Here is an 18,645-nt window from a genome sequence, read left to right as displayed (position 1 = left end):
ACTCTACCAACATGTTGAAAAGAAATACAAGTAATTAAACGTTCCTTCAATTGGGCATCCTAAAGTAACAGACCATATGAAGCGAATGAAGGAGAAGGGTCTCTCAGTGCAACCATGACAATCATCGAGTCTCCCTCAAGAATTGCTTTGTCAAAGCCTAGCTCTAGGGAGAATTCAAGTGCTCTAAATGCTGCCAAAGTTTCCAAGTTGACAACTGAGTGTGGGAGTGGGATATTTTGTGATAAAGAAGCCATGGTCATGCCTTGACTATCTCTAACAACCACGCCAACACCTGCTCTGTCTTTATTCTTAAACTCCACTCCATCAAAATTAATTTTCAGTTTTTAGATTATATATATATATATATATAATTATTTGGGTGATAATCTTGATGTATGTGGTTGGCCTACAAAATTTTGAATATAGTCCTCATCATATGAAATTAATGATCTATAACCACCAATTGTATAGTGTGTAACATATCATTATATTTACAAGGAAACCAAAAATCAGCCACATGCTTTTTCATCATGTGGAGGAATTTTGCCCTGGCGAGGATTGTTCCATTAACTTCATCATCATGGAGTGACTATTGTCGCATAAATAAGCTATCAGACCATGGTAAGGACAAGACTATGATACCAACTGACGTAACCAGAAAGTCATAAGAAATAAAATACACTTCCTTTGAAAGGTAACCTTGAATCCAAAGGGTTCCTTGAATCTACAGGAAGAGTTACAAGAAAATAGAAATATGAAAGTCTGAAATTTTATTAATTTGAAAATTGAATTGCCTTAAAGGCTACAATGAGTTCAAATAAAAAATTAATCCTAGGGTTGCTAGGAGATGCTTAGAAAACCCTAAAGCACTCCTAAAGTGGCTAGAAAAACATCATAAAACTCTAATTTGACTAGAAAAACATTATATGCACCTAAAATTATGAAAATATTAACCCTACACCTAAAATTTCAAAAATTACATAAAAAGTACAAATTTAACACACACACACAAAAAAAAAATAAAAAAAAAATAAAAAAATAAAAAATTTGTAGATACTATTCAACATCACCATCCCCTCAACTCCGACAATCATTTTTATTGTCTAATGAAAGTTCATGGTTTACCAAAAAAAAAAAAAACTCCGACAATCATACCAGTCAATACTCTAGGCTGGTTAAAAAATCACTATAGTCCAAAATTAATTGAAAATAATTGTCAATCACATTATTCTCTTCCACTTTAATCAATAGCAACTTCCACGTCCAATAAAAGTTGAGGATCAATCTTGGAGTCCCAATCAATTTTATCAATATATATATCTGGATCAGGCAAGGGAATATTACATGGGAAGCCATTGAACTTTGCCCAAAACCTTCTCTTTGCATTGTGGAAGGCCTTCTTTCCTGCTGAATCGTCCCACTTCATCACTTTGTCAAATTTGGATATGTTCTTTTTGGCCTCCAACAACCTAATCCATGGCATCGAACCCACCTCAAAGCAAAACATTTTTTCCCAAGATGGCACACTATATTTTCCGTCCTGGGCTTGGTTACGATTAGTACCTCTGCAAATCCAATTTTTGAGACTTTGTCCTTGATATTTTGTCCAACTTGACATGATTTGAGTATTGGGAAATTAAGCACGACCAGGAAAGAAATACACTAAAACTAATCCGAAGGCTAAGAGAAGAAATTTCGGAGTTAAACGACACTTTTTGTGATCTTCAGTCACTACTAGATTTTCTGAAATTTTTGTTTTGTGTCACAACTCACAAGCCATATTTATAATCAATATTTAGGTCCTGATATCTTCTACCCTGACTCGGTTTCCTAGTCCAGTTTAATAGGTCGGTTGTTTTTGTCCATTCATTCAGTTTCTCTCTCACTCGGATTCCTAAGTCCTCTATATTTCATGTCATATCTATCAAAAAAAGATATTCAAGTTTTTAGGGGGGAAAAAAAAGAGTAAAATCAACGAACTTGATCTTGGGATTTGTTGGGTCAGCTTGAAATGAGTTCAGATATGATTTTCCATGGGCTTTGGCTAGTAAAAAACTTGGCCTAATTTAAGGCATATCTCTTATGTTGAGTCCGTGTCCCTATCAAACACAAACTCTCTGTCCCTATCAAACACAAACTCTGTGTCGGTTTTATAAATCGATGTTAACATTAATTCTATATCTACCAAGATCACAATATTTTCTTCTGAAAAAAACAAGATCACAATATTGCAATTGAGAGTTTGGGACTCATTGATGGCGAAATCAAGATCAAAACGCCAGAAACTTGTGGTGGACAGGATCAGTGATCTACCAGAATCTCTTCTCATCCACATACTTTCGTTCCTTCCAACCCAAAAGGCAATCACCACAAGTATTTTGTCGAGCAGATGGAAAGACCTTTGGACTCTCGTCCCAAAACTCGACATCAACACTGAAGAGCTCCACCCCATTGTCAAGCATGCGCATACTGTGTCCAGAATTTTTCACCAACACAAAACACCCTACCTCCGAACTTTTCGCCTCACATACAGTTGTGGTAACCGTTCTGATGTAGATGCATGGATTAGCAACGTTGCAGCACGGAAAGTGGAAGAACTTGATCTCGAGATATACGATGATGAGTATTGGGATTTTGAGCGTTTGAGATTGTACCACAGTAATGAAATTTTCTCTTGCAAGACATTAGTGGTTCTGAATTTGCGGAGCAGAATTGTGATTGATCCTCCTTCATCGTTTCAATTCCCAAGCTTAAAGATACTTGGTCTGTTCTATGTTGATTATAAATCAGACTCTCTTTCTGGGCTCCTCTCTGGCTGTCCTGTTCTTGAAGATTTGTCATTTGAAAGTGCATGCTTGGGGGGTGTTCGTGTTTTGAATCATAAAATATGTGTTCCTACGCTGAAACGCTTAAGTATGGCTATCGAAGTATATGAATATGATTTTCTTAAATTATTAGACTACGATGATTCTGATTGCAGTTACAGAATTGAGATAAACACCCCAGCGCTTGAATACTTTAAGTTTAATGGTCATTTGAGTGAAGTCGTTTTCCTTCAAAAGCTAGACAACCTAGTTCAGGCAGATATTCATATTTGTACACTTAAAGCTGCCAATAGGATATTCAAGCTTCTTGCTGCATTTTATAATGTCAAATTTCTGTCATTATTTTCAGGTCACTCGGAGGTTAATGTCTTACTCCATTCTTTATTGAATTTATATTTTATAGATATTTTCTAGTACAAGCTTTGATGTTGTTGACTTCTTGTGATTATAATTTTTTTATGCAGTGTCTCTGCAACGGTTCTATTTACCCTTTCAGATTCCAAAATTTGCTCAGATTGGACTTCATGGTGAATGCATTGAACTGGCATGTGCTACAAACCTTGCTCCGAAATGCTCCTAAACTAGAAGTTCTTGATGTTATTAATACGGTTAGTTTACTTATGTGATGTATTTTTAGCTGATCATCCATAAAACTTACACTTACGAATAATTGATATGCTTTGTATGCTATCATCAGAGGCATGGTTCTGGTAATCACAAGTTATGCAGGAAGAAGTCACCAAATGATCCTAATTTTCTGTCATCACACCTTACAACTTTTTATTATAGCGAATTTGGAGGATTGAAGGATGAAGTGGAATTTATAAAATATATTCTAAAAGAGGCAAGAGTCTTGAAGACAGCATCAATCAGAGTTAGAAATATTAAGCTAAAAAAAGGTGTTCTTCAGAAACTATCAATGATCCGAAGGCGCTCAATGACATCTCTTCTTACAGTTAAAAAATGAGGTAAACTTCTTTGACTTCTACTTAGCAACTAATTTCGAATGCATGCTGCAAATAATTTAAGTTTATAAGAGAATCTTCTTTTTGGCTTATTAATGAATTTTTTTTTTCTTCATGTTTTTCCCTTTCCAAATTAATTGATGGAGAGAGAGAATCAATTATCCAAAGTCACTTTTTTGATCAGGCTAAAGCATTGCTAAAGAAATGTTCATGAATAAACTTTTGATACCTCTTTCTATGCCTGAAAGTTCAAATATAATTCTCTCAATTGTTTGATTGTGACAATTGAAATGGTAAAATATGAATGTCTTAGTTCAATTTGTGACCTCACATGTTATATCTTGGAAGAAAGACTACCTTTGAAATACTTTATAGAAAAAAAATTATTAATCAATCTTCACAAATATATGTTCTCTCACATATAACTCTTTGGTGGAACAGGTGCAAACTTCAGTCTAGTGATATGGGACCTCCATTACTTAAAATGACTGCCAACCTCGCTCCCTTCCCCCGCCCTTTTTGCCTTCCTTTTTCGAACTTGTTTTTCTCTTTCTTTCTCATTTTGTATGATAAGTTGCAGAAACTGTAAGAAACCCTATGTACCCAATAGGGGCTAGATATGATAAAATGCACTTGATGTAGACGAAATGATGACAAATATCCCCAAGGTAAATGTTCTTGGTAGGTTCTGCCTTATTCCTAGTTGTTTTTATCAAGTGTTGCAAGTCCCTTGTTTATTATTGAAAACCTTTTAATCTTGGAGGAAAAAGTTGTTGGTGATTTATTTTTAATTTAGAACTCATGTTAGGGATGGTTTATAGTAGTCATAGTGACCCATTTTTTGCGTATTTAAACACATGGATCTCAAATGATGAGTTTGAATTTTGATAAGGAAGCTTCTAGATCCGAAAATGTTAAAGTGGTTTGGATGTCTACTATTGTGATACAGTTAGATGGTTGATGCAGAACCTGTTAGGTCATCGATTGCAACTAAAACAATTAATTTAAATCATGTCAACATGTATATTCCTAAATCCTAATGGATCATAAATGGACAGGTTTTCGTCTCACTCTTATACTTCTTCACATTTTTAATAACTTCAATTCTTTCACTATTATTTTCTGTAATTTCTAACACTAACAGAACCCCCCCCCCCCCCCCACCTCTTAGTGTGAGAATATAAAAATCTAGCTAGATATGCAATAGGCATTCCAGACTTTTTAGTGTGGATGAAGAATATTTCACCACAGATACATTCTGTATTACAAGCCGATTTGATAGGCTTACATTAATAAAATTTCCAGTTTTTCCCCTAAAAAAAAAGACCCCCCTCCCCTTAGTTACTTCACCTTTGTCTAACTTAGCTAAAAGCCCTCCCCCTTAGAGCATTTGCACAACATCACCATATGCTAAAAGTAGCAAAAATTTTGGTAAACCAACCCTAAAAATGATTCGCATCAAGCTCGACAGAGTAACAAGAAAATTTAGTAATGAACAGTACCTCGCTTGAATTATTGAGGACTACTCATTGCCAAACCAAAATAAAACTATATTGTACTTGTTCTCTCTCTCCAAAAATCCAAGTTGGCATTTAATTGTATTCTTATTTAGCCACAAATATCCTGATGGCAAGTGTCTCTGAAGTGCTTGTAGTTTATGTCAAACGTCATTTTTATATCTAATTTTGTTATCAAACGTTGTTACATGTAAATAATGAATTTTACTGTTGGAAGAAACGATAAAAGGAACGTCATTTTTGCGTGGACCGTAATGATTATAGAGCAATGCTCAATGGAAGCCGAAGCAAATGCAACTCAACTAGCATTGATAAAGCCAATCGAAATGGAACATAAATTGTAATAATCGAATGAGATGTTTTAAACGTGATTCTTCCTCTTCGGAACTCCTCTATCACACTGCATTAGTCCATTAAGTTAACCGTTGAAGATATCAAAAGCTCCTTAAAGGTGTATTTGTTTGGAGGTAAAATATGATGGATTGAAAACTTTGAAGTAAAAATGAGAAAGAAAACTTTTTTAAAGTGTATTTGGTTGAGTGGAAAGGAAGGAAAATAAATGTTAGAGCTCAGGTATTTTCTCCCTAAATTCATCAAAAAGTTTTTTCTCCAAAATATAGAGAAAAATGAAGAAAAAAATTGAGCATCATTTTTGGATGAAAATGTTTATGTGCAATTGCACATGGGCTTCATCCACGTTGCTTTTCTTCACCATTTTTTCTTTCTTTCTTTTTTTCCTCTCTGGATGTTGCTTGCCCCTTTTCTTTTTTCTTTTTTCTTTTTTTTTTTTAATTTTTTTTTCCTCCTCGAGACGGTCCCTGTGTCTTCTTCATTGTTATTTTTATTTTTAGTTTTATTTTTTGATTTACTGGGCAGCCTTGTCCAATATTTTTTTTTTCTTTCTTTTGCTTTCTTTTGTGGTTTTTTTTTTTTTTTTTTTTTTTATTTGTTTAGCTGTGATTTTTTTATGGACATGATTTTTATTTTTTAATAAATTTAGGTGATTGATTTTTTTTTTTTTTTTTGGTTGTTTATCACTTTTTTGTTTTAATTAGGCATCATTTTTTATAAGGATATATGCGTAAATTTATACGAACTTACTTTTTTCATCCCTTCATTTTTCTACTCCCAACCATAGTTTTAAAAACCGGTACGGTGAAAGAATCGGAAAAGGGACTGGTTACCGGTTTTTTGGTCCGACCGAGGTCCGACCGATGGTTAAACCGGTGACATCATAAATAATTGAATTAATAATTATAAAATTAATAATTATAAAAATAAATAAATAATTTTATAATTGATCATTTTAACTAAAAAATTAAACAATAGTAAAACATTAAACTTTGGCTTACCAGCTTTTAGACACCACTGAACACAATTCAACCAAAAAAAAACATATACAAACACCCATAGCCTACAAGCCCACTATAAAATATTTTAATTATTTTCTAACTTTTCAAATAACAAAAAGTAAGTTCACCATTGGTAATAATATCATTGCCCACTTATATTTTTTCCCCTCCACATATTCTTGATTCTACACGTTAATATCCCAAGATTCTCAACAACCACACATTTTGAAATCGCATCCACACGTTTTGGAGGTACAACAGCTAGCAATAGTTCCATCATACTTTTTGCTTTTCATAATTTCATCTCTCTCTTCAATACTCTCTCTCTCTCTCTCTCTCTCTCTCTCTCGTGAATATGTGCAGTGCAAGAGGCAAGAGCAGCAAAAAATAAGCCTCAACTGAAGTAGACAGATCATTACAAATCTGCTTATCTTTGGGCTTCTTTGGTTCTTTCTCAACACAATATAATAAATCTGATTTTTTTTTTTTTACTTTCTTTCGAGCAAAGGTAAGTAAAGTAAATCTGGTGTTTTTGGTTCATTGTGGCTTGTGGGTGTCTTAGGCTTCACCACCTCATACTTTAGAGAGAGCATTTTCAAAATCAAAATCTCTCTCTTTAAATCTGAAACAAGATCTCTCTTTTTAATTTTTTTTTAAAAAATTTGGGTTAACAGCTGAAGTATTTAGGAAGAAATGCTAAAACTGGTTTAACCGCACTGATTTCCGGTTATGCCGGTTGAACCAGCGGTTTACACTATTCATCCGATTTTTCTTTCATTTCCGGTTTTTACTAGTAATCGGACGGATTGAGATCCGGTTCCCGATTGGACCGGTTGAACCGGCCGGTTCGGTCCGGTTTTTAAAACATAGCTCCCAACCAAATAAAAATGAGAAAAATTAAAATTTTTTTTATCCTCCCATTTTTCTATCTTCTCACCATTTTTTATCCTTCCACTTTTCCACACCTCCATCCAAATGGACCCTTAGGGCACATTTGGTACACTGTAAGGATTATTACATGGAAATAGAAATAAGTATTACAAGGAATACATTATGTTGAAAGGTAATAAGTATTATTATTCATTAGTTTGGTGACCATGTAAAAATAGAATCCTGAATGCTCACAATTTAGTAGATAATAAAAAGAATGTGTAATTAAATCATTTTTAAGTCAAATTTTCTAAAATACACTTATTTTATGGTGTTTAAAATAGAGCTAATAATTAATAATAAGGAAAATTTATTTTCTTCCATTTTGAAGATGTGACAACTAATGGCTTTTTAGGAAAAAATTTTAAGAAGTTATTACATAAAGAATATTTATTCCTCATTTTGAAGAATAGCTATTCATAAGGAATAATTATTTATTATAATAAAAACATAACCAAACAACTGAATAGTTTTGTCATAAGAATATCTATTATATTACCGTGTCTATTACAGTCTATCAAACATGTCATGTTTGGAGAAATTTTAGGGAGGATGAAAATTTTAGGAGAGAAAAGTGGAGAGAGAAATTTTAATGGGTATTTGGTTGGGAGGGAGAGTAGAAAAAAATGTGTGAAGAATACGTGTTTTCTTCCCAAATCTACTGTAAGGACTCATTTTGGATTGACCCTGAATGATGGGTCTTCAGCCCAACAAGCCCAAACAATAAATTTATAGAGAGTGGGCTTAGAGGTTTAGGTGCTGGCCGTCGATCACCATGCAACAACTCTCTTTATAAAAAAAAAACTGCTAAGGGTTTCTTTATAAGCGGGGGGATGCTCCTCGGCCTGTGGCCGAGGAGGCCTGATGGTTCTCTTCTTTTTCTCCTTTTTTCTTTCTCTCCCCCCTTTTTCTTTACTAACTTGTCTTTTATAGTTTTCATCTTCCTATCCTCTCTTTCCATCTGTTGGTCATCTATTTGCCTTCTTTCCTGGCCGTCCGTCCCATCAGAGGCCTTATCAGTACTCAAGTGGTTCACTCTGATCAACGTTATCCTGCGAAGAGGTTACTTCCCCATTAATGCGGCCTGGGGAGTTTGGTGAATGCATTAAATGTGAGAATGACAGCTTACTCTGGGGTTAGTCTCTCCCCAAAATCCCCCTCGTTAGGCCGAGGATGAGGTGGTCCTCGGCGTGTATTGGGAAAAGAGGCTTTCCCCCATTCAGCCTAACAACAAAAAATGACCTATGCATCTCGGCCTGGGCCTTGGGCTGATTTCATGATGGGCCGAAGTTATCAGGCTCATAGGCCCCACATCTACTAAAAAGTTTTCTTCCCAAAATATAAAGAAAACTAGTGAGAGAAGCTCACTAATATGAGCTGCCTAAAATGCCCTTTCACATTCTTTTTTGCTAACATTTTTTGTTTCTTCTCTGTTGCTATTCTATGCACATTCACGTTGTTTTGGATTTTTTTTTTGTTTTATCTCACTTTTCTTTTCTTTTTCTTTCTTTTTTTTTTTATTACTTTCTTCCATAGTTCCTATCTCCCTTTTTTTCTTTCTCTGTTACTAATCTACACACATTCATATTATTTTGGGGGGTTTTTTTTTCCATCTCATATTTCCTTTCTTGTTGTTTTTTTTTTAAAAAAAAAAAAAAAAAAAAAAAAAAAAGAAAAAAAAAAGAAAAAAAAAAAAGAAGTGAAATGTCCATATATAATTTTTTAAATAAATAACTATGTATAAAAAATTGTATTGCCATTTGTTTTATTAAATAGGGACATAATTGTAAATTTATACTAATTTCATTTTTTGTAGTTTTCCATCTCTCCACTTTTTCATCTGACCAACTAAACAAATATGAGAGAAAACTAAATATTTATTATATATTTATTTAATACCAACCAAACCAATGTTAGTTTAATAAATTAAATACATACTTAGATTAATTAATACTAACCAAACTAAGATTAGTATTACTGAGCTCACTCAAGTGCGTGCTCATTTAGTGAATTCATCAATCAATGGTCACGATTATTCGATGTGATACTATCTTGGTGATGGTATATTTGTATGGGTTATGATAGCGGGTGTTCTTAGGGCATTGGTTAACAACTCATTTTGAGAAAGTTTTGACACCACTTTGTGAAAACATTAAATTTTTTTTTTCATAAAAACTTTCGTTAGCATTTTCTTATTTGTATTAGTCAACTTTTGTAAAAACAATCCTAAATCCACAAGGCAATAAAGGACGACTCTTTGCTGTAGCTCAAGAGTTAACAAAGAATGATGTGGACCATGCATTTGGAGTGCTTCAAGCACAATTTGTAATCATGTGTGGGCTTGCACATCTATGGAGTCATTCAACTCCTAATTACATTATGAAGACATACATGATACTGCATAACATGATTATTGAAGATGAACATGATGTTGATGGAGCAAAATGCATTGATTATAAACGAGTACCTAAAAGCATCCCTGTAAGGCTATAACAATGTCACAAGAGCATACCACCGAAGTGAACTCATGAATTTCATTCAAACAAATCATAACATTAGAAATAGATAAACTCATTCTCAACTTCAATTGGATTTAGTGGAGCACTTGTGATAATGACAGCCAATCATAATTTTTTTTTTTTTAATGCTTGTATTTTTTATTTATTTATGTTAGTCTTTATTGTAATTTGAAATTTATCAATTCTATGTTAGTCTTGTCCAAGTCCTTAAAAAATTCCATTATCAAATAAAATTTATATTAACACTTATGGCTTGCTAGAATTGCCAACCTTTGAATTTTTCTTTGGAGGTCAAATCCTCGTATATTAGTATTGAACCTGGATACTTTCAGGCTAAAATTTCTAAATCAAATGTTGCAAATTCATCATTCCTCAATTTGATCCTTGCTATTTTGCATATTCATCTCGATAATATACAGATAACAACTAAAAATAACATTAGAAGCACAAAACAGATTAAAACAGAGAAATTGTTAGCATTATAACAACATATATCCTTTAGGCATGCCATAGACCCAAAATACCCAAGGCAGTGAAAGAAATTAGAGAGGAAGATTCCAGCAAGCTGCAACTCTTCTAATATACCTTCCTCACCAATCACATAAACATGCAAAAGGATCAAATTATTGCAATAATTTCTATTTTCTAGTCTTTCGATTAGCAAGGATTTCCAATTGGCGTTGAAAAATATATTCTTGCTGCACTAGAGTCAACTTACTTACATCCATCATCAGAATTTCCTTTTCCTCTTTCATCCGTTCCCTCCCTACTTCCAATTTTTCCACTTCTAGTTCCATTTTCATTTTTTCCAACGCAATTTTTTCTTCCTCAGCACGAATTCGCCTCATCTCCAGCTCGTGGTTTGCAATGCGTCCTTTCTCAAGACATTCCAATTCCATTTCACACAATTTCCTTCTTTCTTTCATCATGACATACAACATGGCTTCCACATTTGAATTTGTACCTTCTTTGTTCTTTTGTTTGTTCAATCGTGTTTTGTCGGCCATCTTACCTGGTGGTCTCTTCAAGTCTATAAAGGGAGCATGTGACACATCATCATTCACTAAATCTATCAACTCTAGATTAGAAGAGGAAGATGTCGTCTCAACTTTCCTTCTTTTTGGCCTATCTTTGTGATTAAGATCCAATCCTTTTGGTGTGTGCCTCATTCCAAAAATGCTCAAATATGGAAATTATGGAGTTGTTGATGGAGAAGTCTAGCCATTTTCAATCTGAAAAATTAACAGTTGGAAGTTGAACAATTGACACATTAACACAATTTGCAAAGATATACCTTTCTTTCCTTTTTTTTTTTTTTTGATAATCTTCAATCTTCATTGAATTAAACTGGACAGTAGTCAGCTTTACAAACAGACACTAAGTCGGCAGGCTGACTGTGATTATTGAAACAAAAACATTCGAGAGGGAAGCAAGAGAATCTTGCTGCCTTATGGGCTGCTCGATTACACTCTCTTTTAACCCAAGCATACCTTGTTTTCCTCAGTCACACCACTTTGATGCATTGATCCAATGTGTGACAAACACCCACAGATTTGTAACAAAATGTTCTATTCACCATAGAATTGAATCTTATACATATGCTATATTTCAGTGCCTAACAGTTTACCAAGAGGTTGTACATGCATGTCTCTAAGGACACAATGTTATCTAACCTGAGGTTTTGCTTTTTACTCTACTAGTTTTGAAACTTACAATAAGCACGGTATAGAAGCTTCAATAAACAAATAAAAAAAAGGTCCTTTGTAGCCTAAGGGGGGGAAAAAATCTAACTTTGAGATAAATTAATATACTTGAAGCCTTTGGCCAACTCCAAATGTAAAATGACAAAGCCATTAAACTGATGATATAACAGGACTAAGGCAGCAATCTCAACAGAGATTGGGATGAGCATGAGCTTTGATATATAAAGGAAGACTTGATAGAAATGTTCATTGGAACAAGAATATCAAAAACAAAAAACAGAATGCTAGGAAAGCTCTGAAAAATCTACACAGCAAAGTCATGATTATTTGCACCTATTAAAAAGAGCAGCGGATAACCTAATCTGCTCCTAAACAATAATATCATAAAGAGAGACTCAGATATTTCAGACCACCAAATGCGATCTTAAAACAACAACCCAGGATATAAAACAACATCAGTAGACAAAAATTAGTTTCAGACCACCAAGATATGAGACAAACCGAGGATAAATCTAAACAAAACATGATCCAGTAGAACCCATGTAGTAAAACCCAGATCAACCAAGTTCTAATCCATCTAACCAGAGAGAGAGAGAGAGAGCAACCTGGAGGTGTGGAGTTTCATGTATTCGCAGATGTAGACAGCATGAATGCAAGAGCAGTAGGTGTGGAGTCTGAAGGAGGCTGAGTGAGTAGAGAGTGTATAGCAGTGCTTCAGGTAGGAGTTGGATTTTGGAATACAGAAACGCTTGAGAAAGAAGGATGAGAGAGAAAGAGAAGAGCCAATGATTTTTTTTATTATTATTATTATTATTTCTTGGATAATCACTGTATAGCTTTTCAGAATGAAATTCAGTTAAATAGAGAGACTGTTGGAGAATGGTTTTGTAGCTTTACTCTCCAAAATGGAGAGGGAAAATGGCTCTGAATTCGAGATGCTCCAACCACTGTCCTGAAAAAGCTTTGAATGATACTAAAACCTAATCTGCTCCTAAACAATAATATCATAAAGAGAGACTCAGATATTTCAGACCACCAAATGCGATCTTAAAACAACAACCCAGGATATAAAACAACATCAGTAGACAAAAATTAGTTTCAGACCACCAAGATATGAGACAAACCGAGGATAAATCTAAACAAAACATGATCCAGTAGAACCCATGTAGTAAAACCCAGATCAACCAAGTTCTAATCCATCTAACCAGAGAGAGAGAGAGAGAGCAACCTGGAGGTGTGGAGTTTCATGTATTCGCAGATGTAGACAGCATGAATGCAAGAGCAGTAGGTGTGGAGTCTGAAGGAGGCTGAGTGAGTAGAGAGTGTATAGCAGTGCTTCAGGTAGGAGTTGGATTTTGGAATACAGAAACGCTTGAGAAAGAAGGATGAGAGAGAAAGAGAAGAGCCAATGATTTTTTTTATTATTATTATTATTATTTCTTGGATAATTACTGTATAGCTTTTCAGAATGAAATTCAGTTAAATAGAGAGACTGTTGGAGAATGGTTTTGTAGCTTTACTCTCCAAAATGGAGAGGGAAAATGGCTCTGAATTCGAGATGCTCCAACCACTGTCCTGAAAAAGCTTTGAATGATACTAATTAGATAAAGTGCATAGTGAAAAGCATTTCCACATTGATACAACTCTCTCTCTCTCTCTTTGAAGCCTACTCTAAGCCCAGAAACAAAGTGGACAAAAAATCTAGGAAAGAGGCTTCACTGGCCAGGTTTTCATGTACCAAGTGTTTTGAGTTCCAACTAATATTTTTCATGGTTTTGAGGGAAACAAGATCAGTTGGATCATAAAAAAAGTTGATAATGGAAATGGAAAGTGGAAATTGCAATGATGCTAAGTGTGAACTTGTCTAAACATATTAACCATGTCAGCACCAGATGGCACTTTGTTGGGAATATTGCCAGAAAATGGAAACAGTTCAATTGTTAATGATGTTGTGATGCAGGTAAGTGAGGAAGACAGAATATTGTCTGTTGCACATGACACTAATGGGATTATTAGAGGGGAGCTTTGAACTTTGGATGTAGAGTCTGAAATAAGATTTCCGGATATTGTGCGAATTGAAAATGTAGGTCATGCTCAAATTGTTGCTAAGGCTTGGTGGAATCAAGTATAGGTGCCTTTTGGTGAACTATGGCAGCAAGTGGCCAGATTCAAAGATAGCAGAAGAATGTCAATAAAGGAGACAGCCTGAGCGTTTTTGAGAATGTATTCCCCTTTAGGATTCTGTATTTGACTCTTTTGAGTTATATAAAGTGTATTTTGTTTGCATAATTGGATGTAGTTTATTGAGATCATTCTGGCTTCACTGTCTGAAACAGGATTTATTTATAGATCATGTATGACCTGATTTTACTTGGTTAAGTTATAGTCAAGGATTTGATTTGCTTTCATACTTTGATTTTATTTTTTCCAGCCAATCAGAGAACATGAAATATGCAAGAATTGAGGCAAGGTCATACAATGAAATGGCCAGTGTGTTTTCGGAGCTCTTGCAGTGTCAAGGTCCATTGGTAGTTTTACCTTTTACCATGACATTGTAACCATTGTATGTACCATGAGTTTTTGTAAATATGTGCAGAGAAATCTCCGTGAGTATAATTGTTTAATCATTCGATGGATCAAGCTAAACATTAATTTTTCTCTTTTTAAAATCATAATCCGTCTCATTTTAGATGTTTCACTTTATACTTTATCTATCATAACTTGTTCTACAAATTTTGCTTTTTTTATAAAATAATCAAAGTTTAAAATAATAAATAAATCAATCAATCACATACATGTCATATCATGATTAGAGTGGAGAAAATGGAACACCCAAAATGATATAGATGATTTCTATTTAGGAGTGTTGTTATGAAAGCAGTGTACTGGGGCAATGTTTTAAAGGATTTATTAACGTGAGCCCTTAAGGCATATATTAATAATCAATTTTAGGAAACTTTTTATGAGAAAACGAAAAAGTAATTCACTGTTTTGACAGTTTTTCAATTTTCCATAAAAACTATCCCAAAATTGATGGTTAATTTGAGCCCTAATTAATCGGACCCATGTTTTAATATCTATTCTGACAGTTTGACACAAATATATGTCCTCAAATTTAAACATAATTTTGATAAGTTCTTCAAAACTTTTTTGTAAGTTTTTTTTGGCTGAATGAAAAAAGAGGTGTTAGGTGTTGAATCATCAACCTCATGTCACATGACGATAATTGGTAATATTACATGTTACATGTACCACTGGTATTTTGATGAGACTATCACTCAAACTGTTCACCTATAATAAAGTGATACGAAAACTTCGGGTATTTTGATGAGACTATCACTTAAACTATTCACCTATAATAAAAGTGATACGAAAACTTCTATTATCAAGTCGCACCTTAATAAAGAGGGGGGGTATATTTCAAGATATGTAACCAATTGAATCCTAAACAACGGATAATATTAGGAACTAAACAAGATCAACAGAGGTTTGAGGGAAAAGCCTTTCATAGTACACTCCGAAAATATCATAGTAATACAAACTTTATAAATTGGCTTTGATAATTTCATTGCACAAACGTAACCAATTGAATCCTAAAGTTTCAAAGGTGACCGATTGAATCTTGAAATTTCATAAAACTAACAACTTAAATCATGAGTCTAACAGACACATACAACGTAAAAAATTTCAAGTTATTTTGTGTAATGTCAGAGGTTTAGGGGTGTTCACCAAACTGCATAAACTACACCAAAACCACCCACAAAATGGCATAACCGCACTGCACCGCAAGTAATAATGCACCACACTGCACTGCATGATGCAATGCGGTTTGTGGTTTTACAATAAGAAAACTGCACAAATCGCACCGCACCACACCCTCTCTATATATTAATATATTTAATTATTTTTAATATTAAATATATTATTAATAGTTTAATAACCCTAGTTTTCAAAATATATATATATATATAGTTTGATAGTCCTAGCAAGTGTTGATTAGGAATCCGAAAATATCATAATAATACAAACTTTATAAATTGGCTTTGATAATTTCATTGCACAAACGTAACCAATTGAATCCTAAAGTTTCAAAGGTGACTGATTGAATCTTGAAATTTCATAAAACTAACAACTTAAATCATGAGTCTAACAGACACATACAACGTAAAAAATTTCAAGTTATTTTGTGTAATGTCAGAAGCCTAGGGGTGTTCACCAAACTGCATAAACCGCACCAAAACCGCCCACAAAATGGCATAACCGCACTGCACCGCAAGTAATAATGCACCACACCGCACTACATGATGCAATGCGGTTTGCGGTTTTACAATAAGAAAACTGCACAAACCGCATTGCACCACACCCTCTCTATATATTAATATATTTAATTATTTTTAATATTAAATATATTATTAATAGTTTAATAACTCTAGTTTTCAATATATATATATATATATATAGTTTGATAGCCCTAGCAAGTGTTGATTAGGAAAGCCAGCCCAAAATAAAGAAAAACTAGCTCAATAGTTAAAAACTTGGTCTAAAACAAATGGAAAAATTAGTTTTGAGCTAAGTAGAAAAAGTTCAAAATTTGAAAAATATACCAACTTCAAATCATTCAAACTACCTTCTACACCACATCGCATATGTGACCACAAAAATGAGGTGTGGTGCGGTTATAGTTTTAGCTAAACTTTAAATTGCACCGCATCACACCGCACCACACATGTGACTGCAAAAATAAAGTGCGGTGCAGTTATGGTTTTAGCTAAACCGCATCGCAAAGTGCAGTGCTAAAAATGGTCCAAAACCGCATCACACCGCATTGCGAACACCCCTAGACAGAGCTAATGCCTAATGGTGTGATTGTGAGGGTCTATGGGACTTGAGGTTTAATTTGTTGTATCTTTTAAATTTGAAGGATTAGTTTATTATTTTCAAAATTTTAAGGTTTTATTTGTAGAACCCTCTAAATTATAGGTTCTAAAATATAATTTTGTAAAATATATATTAATATATTTAATTATTTTTAATATTAAATATATTATTAATAGTTTAATAACCCTAGTTTTCAAAATATATATATATATATAGTTTGATAGTCCTAGCAAGTGTTGATTAGGAAAGCCAGCCCAAAATAAAGAAAAACTAGCTCAATAGTTAAAAACTTGGTCCAAAACAAATGGAAAAATTAGTTTTGAGCTAAGTAGAAAAAGCTCAAAATTTGAAAAATATACCAACTTCAAATCATTCAAACTACATCTTCTACACCACACCGCATATGTGACCACAAAAATGAGGTGTGGTGCGGTTATAGTTTTAGCTAAACTTTAAATTGCATTGCATCACACCGCACCACACATGTGACTGCAAAAATAAAGTGCGGTGCAGTTATGGTTTTAGCTAAACCGCATCACAAAGTGCAGTGCTAAAAATGGTCCAAAACCGCATCACACCGCATTGCGAACACCCCTAGTCAGAGCTAATGCCTAATGGTGTGATTGTGAGGGTCTATGGGACTTGAGGTTTAATTTGTTGTATCTTTTAAATTTGAAGGATTAGTTTATTATTTTCAAAATTTTAAGGTTTTATTTGTAGAACCCTCTAAATTATAGGTTCTAAAATATAATTTTGTAAAAAAAAAAAAAAAAAAAACGTCACTTGCAAAAAGAATAGAAAGGAAAGGAATTTTATTTATTTATTTATTTATTTTTGGAGAAAAAGGACTCTGCTTTTAGATTAAATTACAAAAGGAAAGGAAATAGAAATAGAATTTTTACACCATCACCTCTTGAATACATTGAACTTGGTTTGCTTTTCCTAATCTTCCCATCTCTTATACTTTGTTTCTATAATTATTGTATTGAAATATGAGACTTTGTTAATTAGTGGGCATCGCAAATAATATTCTTTTGCTTTTTTTTTTTTTTTCAATTCTTTTTTGCCAGCTTCTAGATTCGAGTAGTTTGTATCTTGGAAACTTTATTAAGAAGTTTAATATGTTTCAAAATTGAGGGAGACAGAGGGAGATGATAAGAGTAGAGGAAAAGGTTTAATATTTTACTCAACTTGTCACATGGCAAATTATGAATGGTAAAAATATGGATCTTTTATTTTTTCTCTACCACTCATAATTCTTTACGTGACGAATTATGGCAAAAATAGTATAAATGTTGTGGTATCAACATTTTTTTTTTTGAAATATATTAAAAATTAATACATTATGATCACTTTCTCCTCTCCTCTCCTCTCTTGAGCCTTCTCTCCTATCTTTACCAAAATATATAGGAAAGCAATTAAATAAGTGTTCCTTTTATGTTTTAAATAATACTACCTAAAAATTTAGGTGATAAAAATCCTTTTCCCACCCTAATTTGATGATTTGATCTAGTAGGGGAAGAATGAATTAAAATAAAGTTTGTCACGTAAGAAAGGAAAAAAGAAATTTGATAAATATTGAAAAATGGTGGGTTTCAACCTTCAAATAGGTAAATTATCTTATTTTAAACTGAGCAAGTTAAATGATTTTAGTTAAATTATGAAAATTTTCTCATTTTAAATTACATAGAATTTGTGAAGTTTGAATGCACAATTTTTAAGTGTTGTATGTACCATACGTGCACTTCATTATTTCCCTAAAAAGGAAAAAAAAAAATGAAATTCCTTCCTTCACCTTAACTACAAAACAAAAAAAGTAAAAAAGAAAAAAAAAATGAGGGGCACAAGCTAATCCACAACTTTTGCCGCAATATTATCCATGTGATAATCTATAAGTTGCAAAGAAAATGTGATCATTGTGATATTACAAATAAAAGCTATAAACAACTGATCATA

General features: G+C 33.4%; 1 protein-coding gene across 1 annotated transcript; it reads left to right on the top strand.

Annotated features, from left to right (window-relative positions):
- The first annotated feature begins 2,255 nt into the window (after positions 1-2,255).
- LOC112003427 (F-box/LRR-repeat protein At3g26922) lies at positions 2,256-3,792 on the top strand. The gene is made up of 3 exons (XM_024035616.1): positions 2,256-3,185; positions 3,290-3,433; positions 3,523-3,792. Exons 1-3 carry the CDS (start codon positions 2,256-2,258, stop codon positions 3,790-3,792), a joined length of 1,344 nt encoding a protein of 447 aa, XP_023891384.1.
- Positions 3,793-18,645: the final 14,853 nt, after the last annotated feature.

Source organism: Quercus suber, unplaced genomic scaffold (assembly GCF_002906115.3).
Source record: "Quercus suber isolate HL8 unplaced genomic scaffold, Cork oak 2.0 scaffold_398, whole genome shotgun sequence".
Classification (NCBI taxonomy): Eukaryota; Viridiplantae; Streptophyta; class Magnoliopsida; order Fagales; family Fagaceae; genus Quercus; species Quercus suber.
This window is presented reverse-complemented; position numbering and strand designations above follow the sequence as displayed.

Coding starts and splice junctions, on each gene's coding strand:
- LOC112003427 (XM_024035616.1), top strand. CDS start 2,256: ATGGCGAAATCAAGATCAAAACGCCAGAAACTTGTGGTGGACAGGATC. Junction 3,186..3,289: donor TATTTTCAGGTCACTCGGAG/GTTAATGTCTTA, acceptor TTTTTTATGCAG/TGTCTCTGCAACGGTTCTAT. Junction 3,434..3,522: donor TTCTTGATGTTATTAATACG/GTTAGTTTACTT, acceptor TGCTATCATCAG/AGGCATGGTTCTGGTAATCA.